General features: G+C 37.2%; 1 protein-coding gene and 1 non-coding gene across 2 annotated transcripts in view; one reads left to right on the top strand and one right to left on the bottom strand.

The window, feature by feature from the left end:
• Positions 1 to 20,105, bottom strand: part of Hhip (hedgehog interacting protein) — a 90,841-nt gene that overhangs the window by 15,618 nt on the left and 55,118 nt on the right. The window contains exons 5-11 of the mRNA XM_010610949.3: positions 14,181 to 14,332; positions 13,606 to 13,779; positions 12,665 to 12,808; positions 8,868 to 8,986; positions 6,485 to 6,608; positions 5,563 to 5,693; positions 2,422 to 2,503 (exon numbers count right to left, since the gene is read on the bottom strand). Of these exons, the coding sequence (XP_010609251.1) occupies positions 2,422 to 2,503; positions 5,563 to 5,693; positions 6,485 to 6,608; positions 8,868 to 8,986; positions 12,665 to 12,808; positions 13,606 to 13,779; positions 14,181 to 14,332 (926 nt within the window). The remainder of the gene's footprint in view (positions 1 to 2,421; positions 2,504 to 5,562; positions 5,694 to 6,484; positions 6,609 to 8,867; positions 8,987 to 12,664; positions 12,809 to 13,605; positions 13,780 to 14,180; positions 14,333 to 20,105) is intronic.
• On the top strand, positions 7,135 to 7,235 carry LOC117284676. The gene has a single exon (XR_004515766.1). It is a non-coding gene; the product is annotated as a small nucleolar RNA U13 (small nucleolar RNA).

The following is a 20,105-nucleotide window of genomic DNA, read 5'->3' as shown; positions in this document are numbered from 1 at the left end:
ATATATATCTTGTGTGTGTATATATATTATATTATACATATACACATTTGAGAGATAGAGTCTATGAGGTTCTTTCTTTAAATTTTGTCTCAGAAGTTTTAGAAAAACAGTTTGCTCTGATGCAGATATCCTGAATACTGCTATGCTAGTAATTAGCTCATGTTTCTAACATAATCTTGCTCACATGCTTAAATGTTTGCTTATACAGAACTTCAACTCATCTAAGAAAAAAATACTATAATAATAAACGCCAGTGTCTAAATCGCAACAGCATGAGGCACCCAACAAGTGTTTATGAAAACAGTTTAATTTTGAAAGTTATGCCTATGCCTGTGTACAAGGTCGGTGTCACTGGGATCCTGTCACATCCCCCACCTCTTGAAAAGCAAACACAAATCTGAACCCTGGCCCCACACATGACATGACTCACCAGAAACAGGCTCTGTAATGAGAAGCCAGGCCTTCAGCTATGTCACTCTGAGACCACCCTACTTGAGGGGGCCCTAAGATCACAAAGCCAAGGTCCCTTATGGAAACCTTGGTAATTAGACACTCTTAATGGATTGAAGGTGTAAAATTTGCCTCTACTCACCAAGAGCCGGCAACAGTCCAGGTGATGAGATAAAGATTTTTTTGCAAGAGGGAGAGAGAATTTATTATGATACTACCAAGAAGCTTAGAAAAAGCATATCAACTTTGACAATGTAATGGGACAACAATGACTATTTTGAAACTAATCTCATTAGATCTGAGTGAGATCCCTATTCCTCATTATGAATCTTCAGAAGGCTCCTATTTTATGAATTAACATTAGTTTGACTTTTATTCTTAAAGTTGCCAATTTCAACAATCACCTAAGTGTCTGGTAGCTTTTTCATTCATTGCTTTTCTCAAAAAGAACACCAGTTCTACACTTGAGAAGGGAAAAAGAATCCCTCTCCTATATGACACTGTACAGATGGGTACTTAGTTTTGGAGAAAATGTGTACTGTACAGCAGGGAAGGGAGGCTATCAGCATTCGACCTGTGATGTGGCCCAACAGGCCATTTAAAGTTGATATTTCCTTTTGTTCTGCGGTAACCAGTGTCAACCTATATTTCCTTCAGGAAAGAAAGTGTTTTGTGGTATTTGAAAGGGACAAGAATTCTCCCTCCATAGGTGCCTTTTTCAGGAAAGCATGTGCAATTGACAGTTTAACAGTTTTAAAGTGGACCATTTGGTTAACTTTTCGATCATTAATTTATTCTCTTGTAATAGGCAAAATAGATAATGTGAAATGGGGAGAAAAGGGACAAAGGGAAGGGGAAATGGGAGAGGTAGTGGAAAGGGAAGAAGGGAATGGAATTAATATGAGAAAATAAAAAAATAACACAAACGAAGTCTTTGTAGATGGGAGTGGAGGGAGGGGTTGAAGGGAGGGCAGGGGACTGGGGAAAAAAATAAGAACCAAGATGGATTATGTAAAGATCCAAATTTCCAACAATGAATGTCATTCTATGGTATACATTAGTTGTACTGATAAAATTAATTTTTTTAAAAATAAAGAATTAGACTTAAAATTTAAATAAGTGAATGTAGAAGGAATTTGAAATTGCAGCATGGTACTGTTGAAGAGAAGAGTCACCATTATCAGTGTTTGCCAGGGCCCAGTCATATCTGTGAGGGTACTTAATGTTTTCATAGTTGTTTCTTGTGACAAATGTGTATTTGATAGCATGTAACTGTATCAGCTCCTAACAGCATCCACCTCATCCATTAAATCAACAGCTGCTTATTTAGGGTTCACAGTGATTGGAAAGTTGTGTGTGTGCGCTTACACTGAGGATGGGAAGGAGCTAGGGCAGCATAATTATATTTCTTAAAGGATTAAAACATTCACATCTTCCTTGTGCTGAGGCAAATAACCAATCTTTCTTCTGTTTTCATTTGGTTGGTCATAACAGTCTTCATGAGAGCTGTGAGTTTTTGGATAGTTTTGAAATGAGGCTCAGATGTTGAACTGCCAAAATAACATCCTCATTACCTAACAAAAATCATACTAAGCAGCTGTAATGTCTGCCAGCATGTTTCTCGTTTTCTCAAAAATAAGGGGTTTATTGCTTCCAACACCAGAGTTGAAGCCACTGCCTCACACATCGGGTTCCTCCCCTGGCTTTTACCCGAGAACTTTGATTCCACAAATACAACGTGCTCTGGGATGACAGGAACAACTTGAATGAGTTTTTAAAGTCCAGAGAGGCCAAGCGTGGCCCTCATGCACTGCAGGGGAAGGTCCTCTCAGGACAGCGCCGAGCGTACAGGGAGGGCGGAAGTGTTCATCTTAGCCAATGGCCAAATGCATTGCTTCTATTACTAATCTGAATAAGCTAAAATAACGTGAAGAAGGTTACCAGATTCAAAAGGATAAAAAGAAATCTCACCTTTTTGGATCCACAATTTTGTAGAGTTTTCCGTTGTGAGTCTGAGCCATACTTTTACTGCTTGATAAAATGTAAACTTCACCTGTTGATAAAAATAACAGTAAGCCAATTCACAGCATGACACCGTTGCTAAGCAATTATTATTTATCTCGCTCTCTAGCCATTTCTGTCTCCATTGCCCTTCAGGAAGATCACTCGCCTAGAGTCTGTGGCAGTGCCTCACAGATCTGTCCCCACCATACATGCACCTTCTTTCCATAGCCCCCTGGAGGAATATCTCACCTGGATTATGGCAAAAGACTTCTAACTCAGCACCCTATGTCTACCCCAGTCTGTGTTTCTTCTCAACGTTCACACTCCAGCCACCCTTTTTGAAGGAGTTAGATCATGTAAGTTAGGTCAGCTTCCTTTGTTCCAACACCCTCCAAGGTCTTCTCATCTCTCTCACAGCAAAATGAAGTCCCAACAGGGACCTACTTAGTCACCTACTGCTCCTCTGACCTCATCTACAACAGTGTGCTCCCTTGTTTGCCCTATTCCGGCCTCACTGGCTCCTTGTCTTCGAATACGTGAGGCCAATTATGTCCCTGGATTCTGTCTGTCTCAGGCTCCTATATTCTTATAGGTTTCTACAAGGTTTACTTTCTCCCTTCCTTCAAGACTAAGCTTAAACCTTACCTTTCCCGACTGTACCGTTAAAAATGTCACCTGCTAGACTGAGGATATAGCTCAGTGGTAGAACTGCTGCCTAGCCTTTATGAGGTCCTGGGTTTGTTCAATCACCAGCAGAACAAAAAATAAAAAATAAAAAAAATAAAATAAAACTGCACCTTCTCCAACTTCTCAAAATCCCTCTTCACTATTAGATTTTCTTCAAAGCATTGGTCACCAACTGATAATCTATATTTTTACAAAACACTTATTAGTGTACTCCTTTACAATATATATTTATGATAGCAGTTTATATTTTATTGTCTCTTGATCTGCCCCTGTATCCCCAACACCTAGAACAGAGCTTATTAGAGAGCAAGGTAATCAGCAAGCATTTGTATTCTGCAAATAAGGTGTTGAATGAATATGTTTTTGTCTTCATTTATTTCTGTCCAAGACTAAAGTCTTGGTTATCCCAAGTTGTTACTACTAATTAATAATTTGAGGTGAGATGGAATTGGCATGTTCATTTTAATGTTTAGCTTTTAAAAATATATTAAGATGTTTCAAAATAAATATGAGAGGGAGTGTGGGAGGGAGAGAGATAGGGAGAGAGAGAGAGAGAGAGAGAGAATGAGAGAGAGAGAGAGAGAGAGAGAGAGAGAGAGAGAGAGAGAGATAATCTCAACTGTAAGTCTGTAACTCCTGGTACCAAACAATTTTCGTTTAGGAAAGAACACGCTTGTTTATTACCACTTCTCCCATATAAGTCAAAGTACAGAATGAATTACATAAATAGGAAATTAAAAACTATTTATGATAATATATTTTAAGGTTTTAAAATTCATAACTGATTGTCACTTATGAAATAGTGTTTGACTTAATCTGTATTTCTCTATTCTATTTTGAATTGTGCATCAAGCATACCAAAATACTTTTGTACTTCTGAAAACAATGTTACAAGGTTCACACTAAAAATACAGACTCAATAGAAAAAAATAAGAATGAAGTTAAAAAGCAAAAGAATCTTTGCTTTGCAAATAGTTTATAAATTTACTTCATTTAATGCTCACAACAAAGGCATCTTGATTTTATGGTTAAAAAAGCAACACACACACCAGACTGATTTTGTTCCCTCAAAAGGTGCAAAAATGTACTCATTTTTTAATATGGCTCTACAGAGTTTCACATTAAAGTGTAATTATTTAAAGTGTGTTTATTTTTATTACAGGTTATGCACAAAGTGGTAGCATTTGGAGAGTTGAGACTGTACATGCTTTATTTTTTGGCTCTATTCGCAAAACAATAGAGTATCACAAACACACAGACATCTGGGATATTTTTATCAATGGGAGGGATGCTACTATGATCGTGCATGAGTAGTGCTTGTAGTAAAGTCTGGGAAAACAAAAAATGATTCAGTCCCAATACCCAAACATTCACTTCTAACCCTGCTACAATTCAGTAATTCTTAAAGTTTGTGCATGAAATTTAAATTACTTTACAGGTTATATTTCTGATTCTTTTGAGTGGGACAAAATATAAAGAAAAAACTAATCGTAAAATGTTTTCATGGCTGGAACAAAATCAGACAGAGTTCTTTCTATCTCTGTATTCCTGTGGCTCTGAAATATGTCTTATGCATTTCAGGAATCTTGTCTGAGGCTGTTATTAATCTAAAAAAATGGCATCAAACTATTTCTGATGAATTCTTTAATGTAAAAAAAATCAATGTGGATTTTCACAGAAAATACTCTAATTTAGAAAGGAAGCGCATACTCTTCTATTTCTAAGCCATCTTTATCCATTTCTGAGGCTAAAGGAACACAATAACCATAGTTTGAATATTGTTCTTAAAGGGAGATATAAAATCTACGCTAATCCCTGTAATATAAAATAGTAGAGAATAAATTCTTCATTTTCTTATTGATCACATTTCAAATTCAACTTCTTTTTGTTCTTTAAAAGCTGTGTACATTTTGATAAACATGCCAAAGCATACGTTACCCACAGAAATAAGAAAATTTCTATTCTATTAGAAAGAAGATCTATAATTCAGATTATCTTGCACAAATGTCATGCTCCAATGGGGGGGAGAGAATAAATTTTAGATTTTGATAACTGTTTTTCTATTCCAAGATACATGGATAAGTGGGAAGGTTTTCAGATAAAGGGTTAAAACATTGCTTTGAAAAATATAAGAAACATCAGCAGACATTTACAAAGTTTTTCAAAGATTTTTCTTGCTCCTATTTTTCTGCTTTATTACTTTTATTATCTCTACAATGAAAATAAGATACAAAGACCCTCAGTGGAATCTTCCTGGAAAAGAATATGTAGCTGGACCATCTTTAATGTCTCTGGTAGGTCTTCTTTGTTGGATTGCATTTCCAACAAATGCAAGATGAGGCTGTTATTCTTTAGGATAGAATATAGTTTCTTAAGCAAGCAAGTCAGAATGGAACTTAACAGAAGCAATGTATACAGTACCTAATTCATCTTCTCCAAATCCCAAGATGTGACCTGAAAAGTAGCCTCTACAGGAACCACTGGTGCCAAGACAGAGTGGTTTTTCTTGCCATTGCTTGGTCACAGGACTTTGCTGAAGAGTTAAGAAATTCCTACAACAAAAACACACTGTTAACCTACAATAAAAATACACCTTTGCTTAAAAATCACAGTAAAATATTTAAGATAAAATTATTGTGCCACGGACTTGACTTCTGAAAGGAAAAAATAATATAGCCCATCATATTTATGAGTGCCTTGGAATTTTTATATGCAGAGAAAGTACTTAAAGATATTTTGTTTAGAAGGGGCATTAGAGTACTTGAGTATAAGAAAAGCCCTTCCCTTCATCTAGAGAATGATACAAAAATTTAGGCCAAAATTTAATTTTGTAGTATTCCTATCTATAGATAGAAATTTCATTCTATTGCTTCAAGTTCTGAAAATCTGGTAAAATAAAAAAATTTAGTCTCCTAAAGTAGTTTTTGAAAAATTTTTACAACTCATGAAAAATAATAGGTTTGAAATTATTCATTGTCGTGGTAAATTTTTGTTGAGGATGAAGGGAAGAGACTACATATTATGAAATATCCATTTAAAGACTTCTTTGTTTTTAAAAATTACTTTATGAACTTGTTCAAATCTTTTGAAAAGCATCCCTTTGGGAATTCTTCAATTAACCTATACACACACACACACACACACACACACACACACACACACACACACATATATATGTGTATATATATGCACATATAGTGTAACAAAAGGAAATAATATATATGTGTATTCCAGGTCTGACACCCAGTAGGAGACAGGCAGTTTTCAGTGTTCTGTGGCAGTTTGCCAACTTATCCAAGGAAATGTCATTTGGTATATTAAAACAAGACATCAGGAAACATACCCATTACGATCTCCAAACACGTAGCTTCCATACAACCTTTCAGATTGGCAGCCTCGGTAAACGAATCCACCAACCAAAGGACCATTACTGAATGGCTTGAATTCTAAAAGCGATGGCTCACTTTCTGGAAAGAAACAGAGCACTAGATCAAATGAAAGTAAAAACAATGTAGGCCAAGATGTTTAGTGAAAATAATTAGTCTTTGTTTAAATACTATCAAATTTAAAAGACTTCTGTGTACAGCTAAATGAAATGGAAATGGTCTGCAAATGCTTACTATTATTATAATTGTAATGATACACCAAATTTTCAATAAAATTAGAATCTAGATATATTGGAGATCATGTTAACTGTAGGATCAAATTACTTTTAAACTGGCTGGGGATTTAGCTCAGTGGTTCCACTGTCTGCCTTGCAAATGCAAGGACCCGAATTCGATCCCCGGTACCAAAAAACAAACAACCAAACAAACAAAAACCTTAAACCTTTTAAAAACAATTTTCAATATTTTTTTGTAGAAATGATTTTACTTATTATATTTAGTAAACTGAACCAGACATCTGTCAAATTATTCAGAATGTTTAAAATTCACACTTTAATGAAAAGTAAAAGAATAGTACCTAAAAGGAGTTTAAAATTATATTATTGTGATCCTTTGACTCATGAGCATGTTGAATGGGTGTTCACACCTCATGCATGAAATGTGCCACCCTCTAGCCTTCTATGACATTGGCACATTACATGTCTTATGTGAAAAAAAATTATATTTATTGTGTATTAAAAATGATCACTTAGGTAATATTTTCATTTAAGATATTGTTTAATAGTTTGGTTTATGGAGTTGTGTGGTTAACAAGGTCTAGTCCAATAATTCCTTCTGAATTACAAGTATAGAGTTCCATTTCTCAGCGTTTCCATGCAGGCTATTACATATGTGAGCATACGCACAGTAATTTCAATGGAAAAGCTCTACTGTCAGTTACAAATTAATGTGAAAACTACTTCTTAGTATTTAATGCCAAATAACTCACCATCAACAGGCAGAGTTTCATCAAAAATTTTTGTGGATAGTAATTTTAAAGCCCTCTGCTTCTCTCATGGTAAATATGATGTAATACAAATTAGAAAAGATTAGAGAAGTTTTAAATAAACCCAGCACCCCACGAGGCGGCATAACTGAATCATTAAGGTCATACACTATTGAGTCAGGCTACTCAAATCCATCTTTTCCTTTTGCATTGTGTTATAATTCACCTTTTTTGTACCTCAGTTTCTTCATCTATACAATGTGGTCAGTGAAAGACTTGCTCTATGAATGAAATGAGTAACATTTACACAGTGTTTTTTGTAGGGTTAGGCATGTTGTAAGCACTATAGATGTGTGTTATATGCATGGAAATTCATAAACACAAGGCTGTTAATACTGTAACTTGTTTTGGCCAAACCTCAGTTAATGTGATTATAGAATTTAGTTTAATCTACAGATGCAGCCAAAAGTCCAGAGAACTAGTGCCTCATTTGATTTTTTTGTAAACCACATTATACTTTGGTTTGGCTTTTATAAGACACACACACACAGTACACAACTCTGAAGAAAAATTAAAAAATACCACATGAACTAACACAGCTGCTTCATTCCTGGTGCTAAATAAATATCTGTATTGAATGAGCAAATAGAAGAAGCAATCAATTTAATAATCTTAATCTACTGTGTTCTCTGAATCCTAATAATGTTTAATATATTCCTTCCTTCAAAAGGAATACATACTAAAATATTAAAAATAGTAAATGTTCTTGTACTTCATTACCCAGTTTTATATTTTATGTGTTCTTTTTCAATATTCTAGTAATTATGTTATTAAAATTAATGTTTAAACATCCCATTCTCATACCTGTTTTCACAAATCAATTACTTTGTCTAAATAAACACTTTAAAAAAATCACATTCTTATATAAAGCACCTATAGTTTTCCTAATTGTTGAGATTAGCATGTAGGTTATTGAGAAATTTCTCACCTTTAACACTTATTTTTTTCTGTTTGAAATGTGTTAAGACCAGTTCTTCCTTATTATATCAAGTAAATAGAAATTATTCATCTTGAAACTTAGATTGGAATCATACAAGCTGCTGACTTTTGAAGCAATGAAATTATGTGGACCCACTGAGAACCATGCCATCCATGGAAAATGTAATTAACCAAGTAGGATTCTGAGGGTCTATAAGAGTTCCTAACTTCAAAAAGTGAGCAGCTTCCTCTCCGGCCACTGATAGGACAATGTTTTTGTTTTCCTCAAGTGCTGACTTTATAGAAATCCTTTTCCCTTCAATTACTATGCTAAAACCAAACTCTAACTCAAAATCAACAAATTATTCTTGACTTACCATAATCTTTTCCTTTTATTATCTGTAGGATTCTGGCTGATCTGTTTTTTCCATTGGAATCTGAACAAAGTATTGTTAAATTGATGTTTATATCAGTGGGGTGTCGATCCACGGCACATCTGCATAACAAAAGAGGTGAATCCCCATTAATTCCTACTGGGGTATCTTTCAGACTTTCAAACTGGGGATTCCTGACCTAGGACAAAACCCTCTGAGGGCTAGCAGAGGATCCTATGAACAATTCAGTTTGGATTTTCTAGAAACTACTAAAAGAATCATGATATTTTGTTTATTTATTGAAGCTTAATTACTTCTGGAGTATATTTCTAAGTTTCTTTTGGTATTTCCCTCTATTATGAATGTCCACACAGTCTCAAACATTCGTTAGTCTGCTGTTAAGGAAGGAATATTTCACATAATACATGAAGCTGGGCATGATGGCACACACCTACAATCCCAGCACTGCGGAAGCTGAGGTGAGAGGATCATGAATGAGTTCAAGATCAGCCTCGGCTACATAGCAAGAAACTTGTCTCAAAGTCAAACAAGACAAAAACCACAAAAATTGGTAAAGTCTGATGAGTAAGAATCAAGGTCACCTTCAACTCACGTCTGTAATGTAATAGTATTAGGCCATGTTTCTTACATGGACCACTACATTCTAAAGCTCAGGATGCTCTAACCAAGGGAAACATATGTTCCAATTCAGGCAATAAAATTAAAACGTAGCAGGTCCCAGAGAGTGCTGTCTTTCACATGGCTGTCTTCATGTTCTTCACCCCTTATCTGGGAGCCAGAATATCTGTGATTAAGCCTGTGACTCTAAGCTTCACTAGGGCAGGCATCAATTGAATGTTTAAGTTAGTGAGAGAGTATGGCTGGGGGAAGAATAAAGTCAAATAATATCATTTTTGAAGTTCTCAAAAATGTGGAAAATAGGCCTCCATTGTTTTTAGGTTAAAGCTTGACGCTGTTGACATTTTGGGCCAGCTCACCTTTATTTGGAGAAGCTGTTTTACAAATTATAGGATATTTAGAAACATCCCCGGCCTCGAAAACTAGATGACTGTAGCTCGCTCCACCCCCATCTCCAGTTGTAAAAAATAAAAATGTTTCCAGACACTGCCAAATGCTCCCTGGAGGCAAAATCATTCCTCTGAGAATCATTGTTTTAAGCCAACAAAATTCATTAATCAAAATGAAACTAAGTCATAGAGCTATTAAATAAATTTAAAAATTAACAAAAAACTTGAGAGTGGGTGCCAGATTTTAAGTGACATAAGAGCCATGTAGCAATTATTAAAAAGCAAAACAACACAACAACTGTTGTCTCCAAATAAAGATGGGTGATCTGCTTGGTGGCAACAGTCTCTTTATTGCCCTCTTTAACACAGTGACTCACAGAATACAATGCCTGGCAGGGATCACGACAAAGACATGTTGGGACTTAAGGTGGAACTAAATTCACAGAGGGTAAGAAAATTTTTCTACATCACTTTTCTTTTGAAGATGGGGAAACTGACAAAAAGAGGCCTGATTTGTTTCCAACCAGAAAGAGCAAATCCAGATGGAAGTCCAGCTCTCCCAGAGGTGGAATTACTGGGGCTATGAGCATAGCTCTAGGGGAACATGAGGTCTACTGACTATTTGATCCTTCTAATGTCAGTTGTTATGTACAAGTGGGATGGGGAGCGGTGAAACTAATCAGGACGATATTATGACAGTGGATACATATCACTGCCCTTTCGTCCAAACCTATAGAATGAGTGTAGACAACAGTATAAGCCGTGGAGTCTAGGTATTATGTGCAATGTGTGTTCATCAGCTGTAATGAGTGTCCAGTTCTACGAGGGATGATGATGTGGGGGTTTACTTGTGTAGCGGTAGGGGTACACTGGAAGTATCAATACCTCCCTACAAGTCCACAGTAGCAAATCTACAACAGCTCTAAAAATAGTGCATTTACAAAGGGGGTATAGGGTGTGGGTAGGGAACAAATGTCATCTACCTCACAGTACTGCTGAAAAGCTTATAGAGGAGACCACAGGGACAGCTGTTCAGTATCCTGCAGCAAGGAGCTTACAAACAGCTTCATTTTATTCAATTATTCAATTAATTCAATTATTCATTTATTCAATTATTCAATTTATTCAATTATTATTCAATTATTTTAGTTTCTTTTCTGCTTTATTGAATCTCTTTTTTGCTTAGTACCCTCTTGGAGGGAGGAATAATATAAACACTGACTTTCCCTTTGGCCTTCTGCTGCCAGAAGATGTAGGACTCCATGGCACAGGCATCTTGCCACACGGATGGTCTATAAAGCCCTCCGCCGTATTTTTGTACCATGGCTCAGAACCCCCAGAAAGTTTGTGAGAACACTCCTGTGGGCTTGTGGTGACTCAGGCTGCTCTACTTCAAAGTCCTGCTTTGTGGTGGTATCTGTGAGTTTTGAGCTATAGGAATGGAATGTGACGGTTTCCTCCACATCCTGAGCCCACCTTAAGTATTCCCTGTCGAACAGATTTTAAGATCTGCTGAGATGCCAAAAAGGAAATGAACTGTAGACTCGGGCTTTGATGGAGGGGAGATGAAGGGCAAGAGGGATTATAAAAATAAAAAGTTTGAGAAATATTCACCTTGCACATAGTGAACACTCAATAAACATTAAATAGCAATAATAACTTAGCTAGTAAATGAACGAATGTGGCCAGATACCCCTTAGTATGAATAACAGAACACAGACTGGATGGGGTTTTCATCATAGAATTTCTATATTACACTTCATAATATTTTTAAATATCCCTAAAATCTCTCACTCTACATACTTTGTAGTTTTCCGTTTATTTAATGGTTCATTGTAGTATACAGTACTAAGCAGTTAATATAAATTCCTTTAGTGTATGTAATTTTCTTTCAAGTAAAAAATGCTGATATTTAGCTCAACTCCCTGCAAATTAACACTACATCATCCTATTTTAAGTGAGGCTATGAAAAAAGAACTGCCAGGTATCAGGCACCTATTTTGTGCTTTACCTGTAGATTTTTATTTGCCCGTTACAACATCCTTACATTGCTATTGTTTGAATGTGTCCTGCAAAGCTCCTGTGTTGGAAATTTAATCCCCAGTGCAACCAGCAGCACTGAGGGATGGGACTTTAGGAGGTAAATGGGTTGTGACAGCTCTGCCGTTAGGAATGGATTAATGCTATCATTGTAGGAGTGGTTCACCTAGGAGTGAGTTTCTGATAAAAGGCTAATGTTGCCACCTCTAATTTCTCCACCATGGAATACTCACAGCAAGAGGGGCCCTTACAAGCTGCTGGCATCCTGCCTTTGAACAGCCTCCAGAACCTGAAACAAATTTCTATTGTGTATAAATTACCCAGTCAGTGGTATTCTGTTATAGTAGCATAAGATGGACTGAGACAACATGGAAAATAAAATTTAGAAGGGTTTAAACAAATCCAAACCTTTATTATTTCCCCAAATTATTGGAGTCTTAGTCATTATACTAGTCCCACAAAATTTAATAGAACCTCTCAAATTTTGAACTCAATTTTTCTTTATGAACGTTTTCTTTTCTTTGTCTATGCTTTCTCAGTCAGCTTCAAACATTAATAGAAAAAAAAAAAAGAGGCTTACATACTTGCCCAAATAATGACCTGGTATGATTTTAGAGACCTAACCTTGGATACCACCCCTGGCTGCTCTATGACTTGCTGCCATCTTCCTTTTCCTACTGCCTAAAGCAAGGCTTTCTTTCGGTAGGCAAGAGGACAGCCTTGCGTTCTCACCTGCCTGGGTCATGGATCCCATAGGCAAACACTTCTGGAGGCTGGTTGGTGCTGTTGAAGTGTGGGTTGCTTTGTGGGATGGAGTAAGGCACAGTGCACATGTCTGTGTCCACGTCCAGTCGTAGCACCGAGCCTGTGAAATCGCTGAGAAAAATGGAGGAGGGCGTAAGTGTTTCCTGTTGAGGTTGTGTAGTTCACCTAGACTAAATGTGATAAGGTTGCTACATGGATAAAAGAATCATCCCCTTGTCTAAGACAAAATTTATTCACATTCCAGATCCTATATGATCAGAAATGAAACGAGGGCATTCTGGATCCATACGAGGCACTGCACTAAGACACTGGAAGGTGACCAAGGGCTGCAGCATCAGTAGCGCACTCCTCTTTTGCACCTGTCTCCTTTAATTTTTATTTTGCCAATCCATTATTGATTTATTTATTTACTTATTTATTTATTTGGTTTTTTGAGACAGGGTCTCACTATGTAGTTGAGACTGACCTGGAACTCACTATGTAGCCCAGGCTGGTCTCGAACTCACAGTGATCCTCTTGCCTCAGCCTCCCCAGTGCTGGGATTACAGGCGTGCGCCACCACACCCGGCCACCAATCCATATAATTTATATCTCCCAAGATATCAGTCCCTTAAGCAGCACGTCAGGAAGCAACATGTGTGTCAGGTTGTCCACTTCTCAATGCCAAGTGTAGTAGGGGCAGCCCCTGAAGAACTGCGTGGCAGTAACTCATTTTATGACAAAAGAAACATTACACAGGCAAAATACTGAATCCCTCTGTATTTTACAAACGCAGACACTGACAATGAAAGTTAAATATGTTTGCAGAGGGATATACTTCAGAGATGGCTCTTAACTCTCTGGTTCAGACCTTTCTTCTGGCAGTGCAAACATCTCAGCACCCAGAGGCACTGCTGTAAGATTTCTACCTTAACCCATCCATTTCTTCCATATCGTCCAGTGTGATCATTCCATCCCCGAGAATGATGTACAAAAAGCCGTCAGGACCGAAGAATAGTTGTCCCCCTAGATGCTTTCTGTGCAGCTCTGCAACTTCAAGAAACACTCTAGCTGTTCTCAAATCAACTTGATGGGGATTTTTCCTGCATTGTGAAGAGGGGAAAAAAATATCATGATTGCTAAAGGCATAAGATGAACCCACTACTAGTAATACACAGTGTACAAATAAAAAAGCAAGCATTTGGCCCCTAAAGGAAACACACTGGAAAACAGCTAAAAGAAGTTACTGAAAAAACTGCATTAATTTCTAAATTTTAAAGTAGTGTTTAAATTGAAAGATCATTGAAGGAAAGTGCTAAAGCCATCATTTCCCTCAATTTCTTTCAAAGATACGCATACAGGGTTTTATGTACAATAGGGATTTTATTTTAATTACAGCCACTGTCTGGCTACTTATTTGTAATTTCTAATTCAAAAGCTTATGATGAGATGAAGGAAAAATAAGATTACAGAATTTGTATGCTTCGATGCCTTTTAGTGATACCTGGATACTGTGTATTCCACAACCCTAAGAATGTGGTCATGAGGCCCAATGGCCCACCGCTCTTGGTTGGTGGTATAAGACACATACAGCTTTCCATTTTTCTTGTAATTGGGATGGAATGCAAGGCTTAGCAGTCCTCTTTCATCTCCTCCCTGCAGTCAAATGAAAAACACAAAGAATTGTGAAGTTAATTATGTTCCTTATTGTGTTTCAACTGGAACCCCAGAAGAGTCTCTTTCTTTCTTCTAGATAATCTTTGCCCAACCTCTCTTCTTTTCTTTCTTGCCTACTACACAAAAAAGGATTATAAAACATTTTACTTTGTGGAACTCTTTAAGGGTTAGAACAAGACAATTGTCTTGTGTGGTTATCTATGCACAAGAGTCTCACGCCACTTTTGCCAAGTGATTTGTGTATGTAATCTTGGAAAGCTAGGAAGACAAGTTTAAGTGCTGTGAAGAATTCTTTCCTGGGTTACTAGGTTGCTTGTAGTTCATGGAAGACAAATAAAAAGGTTACAATCAACAGCCACTTCTAATCCAAGTCCTCAAAACCTAAAACACAGTGTGGGCTGCCAACTCCCACTGTCTTGGCAATATGTTTAGAAAACAGTTAAATTGCTTGTGTAATATGTAAACCTTTGTTTCACCCGGAGGCATCTACATCAGTTGTCGCAACGATGGTGGTCTGTTCATCATAGCTAGGCAACAGGCGGCCTTGGCCTGTCTATATAGAATGAGGTATTTTTACATGCATCCCTGTACAGAGAAGGATGAAAAGTGGAAAGAGAGTGAAAGGGCAGGGCTGGGGTAGATGTGGGAGAAATACTAGAGAAGAAAGCGGACACTAGGAAATAAAAGAAAAATCCCAAACAACTTTCTTTTGTTATTATATGAATGTCAAGGATTGTATATATTAGGCATGCCAAATGCTGTAACAATTAAAACATCATCATGTTCTTAAATAGAAAGGCATTTTATCTTTATTTTCTGCTAATTCAGCTTATTGAAATTCAATATGGGCTTAGCATTTGTTTTATCCCATGAGTAGTCTAGGAATTTCTATAATGAAATCAGAGCATCTAAAAGTATCTCGATCAGAGACTTAAATTTCATATTCTAGTAAGCCAGTGAACATTTTCTCTGCAGCCTGACAAGTTATCTGCAGTGGTGAAAACATGGCACCGAAACTGAACACTGCAACTGCCCGTAACACATCACCTACGGATTCACTTCAACAGCACCGTATCTCCTTTGGCACGAGCTGTAAGAAGTTATCTCTTAAGTGTTAGATGAGGAAGCAAAAATCTGCAATCCTACAACTTTCTTTACAAAATCACTCTGGAGAATGAAGGCATTCTCATGTTTGTATCCCACAGAAAGCATGTGTTATTTGCAAAGCATGTTAACTATTTGCAGAGTGTTGTTTGCATGGATTTGATAATTTAAAGTTTTAGGCATAAAAGTTCATCCAAAATTCGAAAGGACTACATATAACAGAGTGCTTGCAAATAACCAAGCATTCCGCATCATTCTTCAAGCATCAAAAAGTTCAACCACTTTGCACCCTACAATATGCTTAATTTTAATTTAAACCATTAGATAAGATAATAATGATTATAATTTATGGGCGAGCTTCTGTTTCTTGGATCATCTTGTTATGATGATTTTACTATCAGCTGGATGTCACTGTTTTCCTTCTTATATCATTACTAAATAAATGTTTCTTGGAGACCTCAGGAGCTGGGATGTATAACTAAGGGTGGACTGTGGAGAAGCCCTGACGCATTTAAACCTCCTTGACAGACTGTCGAAGGAGTCCAGGGGTGGGCTTTCGCTGGTGATTAATTCCCCTTCTGAACGTATTTCTCTCTAAAGCTGCGAGGGCAGGTTAAGTGCTGCACGCCAGGCTCACTAACGTTTGTGCTCACTATAAGAAGCTTTTGTTGAAAGTTGCTCTTTGTAGTTTTAATCAAATCATCTGAAGAACAATTTGAATTGGATGGCAATGTGGTCTAAGACTGTGCTGATTTTTTTTTCAGGAATTAGGAATGTAGATTAACACACTGAAAGGAGACCGATGAGAAAAGTTTAAATCTATAAAAGTAGACAATAGTAGACTGTGGGGCATCACTGATTAACATGTGATCATTATATTTAATCTTATTCCAGGGCTAAAGTAGTGTTTCTGATTGGTTTAGAAACTTGATTACTTTTAAATCATTTCAAAGAAATACTTCCATAACTAAAGTGTTGTAAAAAATTCAATGTCTTATGTAAATATCCTAGAATGTTTCTCAAAATCAGCTTTTAGAGTTCTGAACGAAATGAGGAGGGACAGATATTTTCCTGCTGTGCCTGGAGATTTAAGTATCTATAGTCTCACATTTGCACTTGAATTCAGTTATTTTGTTCATTTAATTAAAATATGTTACTGACAAATCATGATTTAACTCTCAAATGCAAATCTAACTTTGAGGTCAGTCACTTTTCAGGGACCACATGAGAAATATGTTGATTGAGCATTGACAGTTAACTTTGTACCAGGGTCAGAAGCCACACCACCAGTAACACCACCAGACATCCATAGCCCTTGTCTTCCACAGTTGTGCCCACTCTTGTTTTACCAGACCTGCTCCAGCCTGAGGGCCTGAATGTTGTCCTCTGGAACCAGGACTGGCCTGCAGCCTGGGTGTCCTGGCCTCCTGTTCTTGCTTCCTACTATTTTAGCCTCCACAAACCCAGCTCTGGCTGTCTGTGTTCAGATTCTGTTGGTCTGAGTCCCATTTCCAAAGGCTCTCTTCTCTTCTCTATGTTTCAAAAACCTGAAAACTCAGCCTCAGAGGCCCAGCAGAGTCAACTAAGCCCTGTGCCAATGATATGGACTCTGCCTAACTCCTTCTCATTTGTCCTCATGATGGGTGGCTTTAGGGCTTAGAGTTTATGGAATCAAAATCATGCACTCTATCCAGAAATGTCAAATTAATGAACTGCTTTTAGGGAACATCAGGAGAGAATGATTAGTGATTAGCTGAGCCAAGCTGGCAAAAACGGGGGAGAAAAGCACATTATTACTAGAGTAGCAAATGGAAGATTCTTGGTGCAGAGGGCCTTACTTTTCAGTCACTGACTTTTAACCTTATACTTTTGGGGACTGTTAACGTCCAAATATTCATATTATACTTTGGACTTTATTATTAATAATGAACACTTTGTGCATATGTTGTGTTTCTGGGAATGTACAGACAACCCTGCTAGAACCAAACTGGAGACAACTGTGCAACAAATAATTTACAAGCACTAATTTAAGGTTTCCTCTGGATATTTTTTTAACTCCACGACTGGAGTCTGACCCAGGCATCACAGCCCGCCATGGCACCCTTCCTCCCTTTCCCTTTGCTGAGTTCTCCCGATTACTGCATCACTTCTGGACAGCTCCATACCAAGCATCAGTAACTGTTCAAAACCAGGTTGTTGAACGATTCGAAGATAATGTCCCTATACATACATTTTAGAACCTTGAGGCTGACCTGTTTCAGAGTGAACCATAAAAACTTCCTCAAGCATTTTAAATAAGTAATTAACTGTGTACCCTTCAGCTTAGAGGAGCACGTTCCCAGGGTCCACAAAAAAGACAAAACTCCAAAACAGAGTACTGATGCCTTTAATGGAAGCACAGTGCCAGTTCCACTCCTGTATGATATACCGCCCCCTCGTGAGCAGACCAAAATGGTAACCAGCTGACTAAGACTTTTACCCTTCTAGGAATAAATTGAAACATCTATTTGAAAAAGAGAAGTAGTCATAAAATGACTGTGACAGAAAAATATTCTTTTTCTTTTTGGAGGGAAATTGTGGAACATTTGTCTTTGATTGTAATTTTATTATAAGGAAAAAAAATTATTCCCTTCCTATACTCAGTATCGTTCACCCATCCTGATTTCTAATTTTTAAAAATTTACCTTTATCTCTTTCAGTACAGGGAATATTGAGTTGTACATAGTAGGACTAGAGAGTACTGAGCTGGAAGCACATTACTCATTTTTTCCCCTACTAAGTTTATTAGTACATTTAAAGCAAATGATACAGTTACATTTATCATTGGGATCTTGTATCATTACATGATATATCATGGTTCTTATTTTTTTGCCCATTCCCCTGCCCTCCCACATTGCTCATTTTTGCAGTCCTTCTTAGTGACATTTTGACAAGCGATGGACTAAGTTCAGTCTTCATGCCACTGCAACTTTAATGGCCCTTTGCCACCTAAGGTAATGTATTCATAGGTTCTAGGTATCAGGACAAAGAACACCTTTAATGGAGAGGCATTACTATGCCTACCACATAGACATTTTAATCTATTTTTTAAAATCAAACACCTAAGCACTTATAATGTAAGTCTTCTTGGCCATGGCCTTATTGTCCATAGCTTAAGTTGTAAGGTACTGAGAAAGCAATGAAACATAAACAGTATGTTACAATGATCAAGAAATTACTTATCATTGCATTATAAAAAAATCTCTTTAAAACTTACTCAAATATTTATTTCATATCTGCTAGGTATTAGGTATTACTGGTGCTCAGGAAAAGACAATAAATCAGGGTGCATCTCTGCCCTCAAGGAGCTTATATATAGAAGTTAATAAACAGAAATATAATTTTTAATTTTTAGGTATTTTGATTCCACCAGTCTTCTTTGTCACACTGACTTTTTTAGAGTTTAAGCAATGCTGAATTGATAGAAATGTGCATCGCTGAAAAACAAGATTAGAAAGAATGGGTAAATGTTCTGGGTAATTTTTGACATAAAATAATTTGCATAATTGTATGAATTCTCTCTAAAGCTTAGAAAGAAAAGAAAAAAGCTTGGTCACATGGAAGCTGAAGTACATGAAGAATGAGGCAGGTTTCCTGCAATAGGAAGGCCGCCTTCTAATTTACTCTGACACGACACAGTTGCATGGGTGTGAGGGAAGGCCTCCAGTAAAAACATACAGAATGGTGGATTTTTCATTACTTTGGCTAGAAGGCAGGTTTCCTCATTTCTTCCATTAATCATTATTTTCTTGTCTATGTTTTGCTGGTACGTATCATGAAAGAAAAGAGGATTTGGCAACTAACATGGTCCCCCCACACACACAGCAAAACTTTGCTTTCTCTGAGCCCAGAACCTTCTGCTATTCAGAAACGAGAAAATGGGTTGTCTAAGAATTGTTACTTCAGATACAAAACCAGATTTATTAATTTTCTATTGCTGTAAAATTTTACCATGAGCGTTGTGGTTTGAAACAACAAAGACTTGTTATCTTGGTCTACAAGTGAGAGTCCAACATGGGTCTCAAAAGCTAATATAAATGTCCATAGAGCTCTGTTCCTTTCTAGTGGATCCAGGGGATGATCCACTTTCTTTCCTTTCCAGTCTACAGAAGTCACCTCTTTCCAAGCTTCATGTCTTCTTTCCTCCATCTTCAAAGCCAGCAATGGTGGGTGGAGTCTTTCACACATCACATCACTCTGACTTCCTCCGTCCTCTTCTTTCAAGAATGTCTGATTGCACTGTGCCAACCCAAACAACGCAATAGTCTTCCTATGTGCTGTTTAGCTGTTTTAATTCCATTGCCTCTTTAACCCTTCTGTGGTGGTTAACTGACTGATTTGTCAGCTGGAGTGGGGAACTCTCAGCTGAATTGAGTCTGCATGGTTCTGGGTGTGGAAAACTCCTGTGAGGAGGCATGGTGTTGGTACAGTATAAAAGGAAAACAAGAAGGAAGGATTTCAGCTCTTCCTTGGAAGAGCTTTGTGTGACTTCTTTTCTCCGGGATAGTTGCAGTGGTTTTTCTTGGAAGGCACTTGGGCTGCTTCCTTTCCTCAGTAGATCTTCAGTCTTCATTTTGTTTTTTTTTTTTTTTTTTTTTTTTTTTTTTTT

This window comes from Fukomys damarensis, unplaced genomic scaffold (genome assembly GCF_012274545.1).
Source record: "Fukomys damarensis isolate Sample0158 unplaced genomic scaffold, DMR_v1.0_HiC HiC_scaffold_38, whole genome shotgun sequence".
Classification (NCBI taxonomy): Eukaryota; Metazoa; Chordata; class Mammalia; order Rodentia; family Bathyergidae; genus Fukomys; species Fukomys damarensis.
This window is presented reverse-complemented; position numbering and strand designations above follow the sequence as displayed.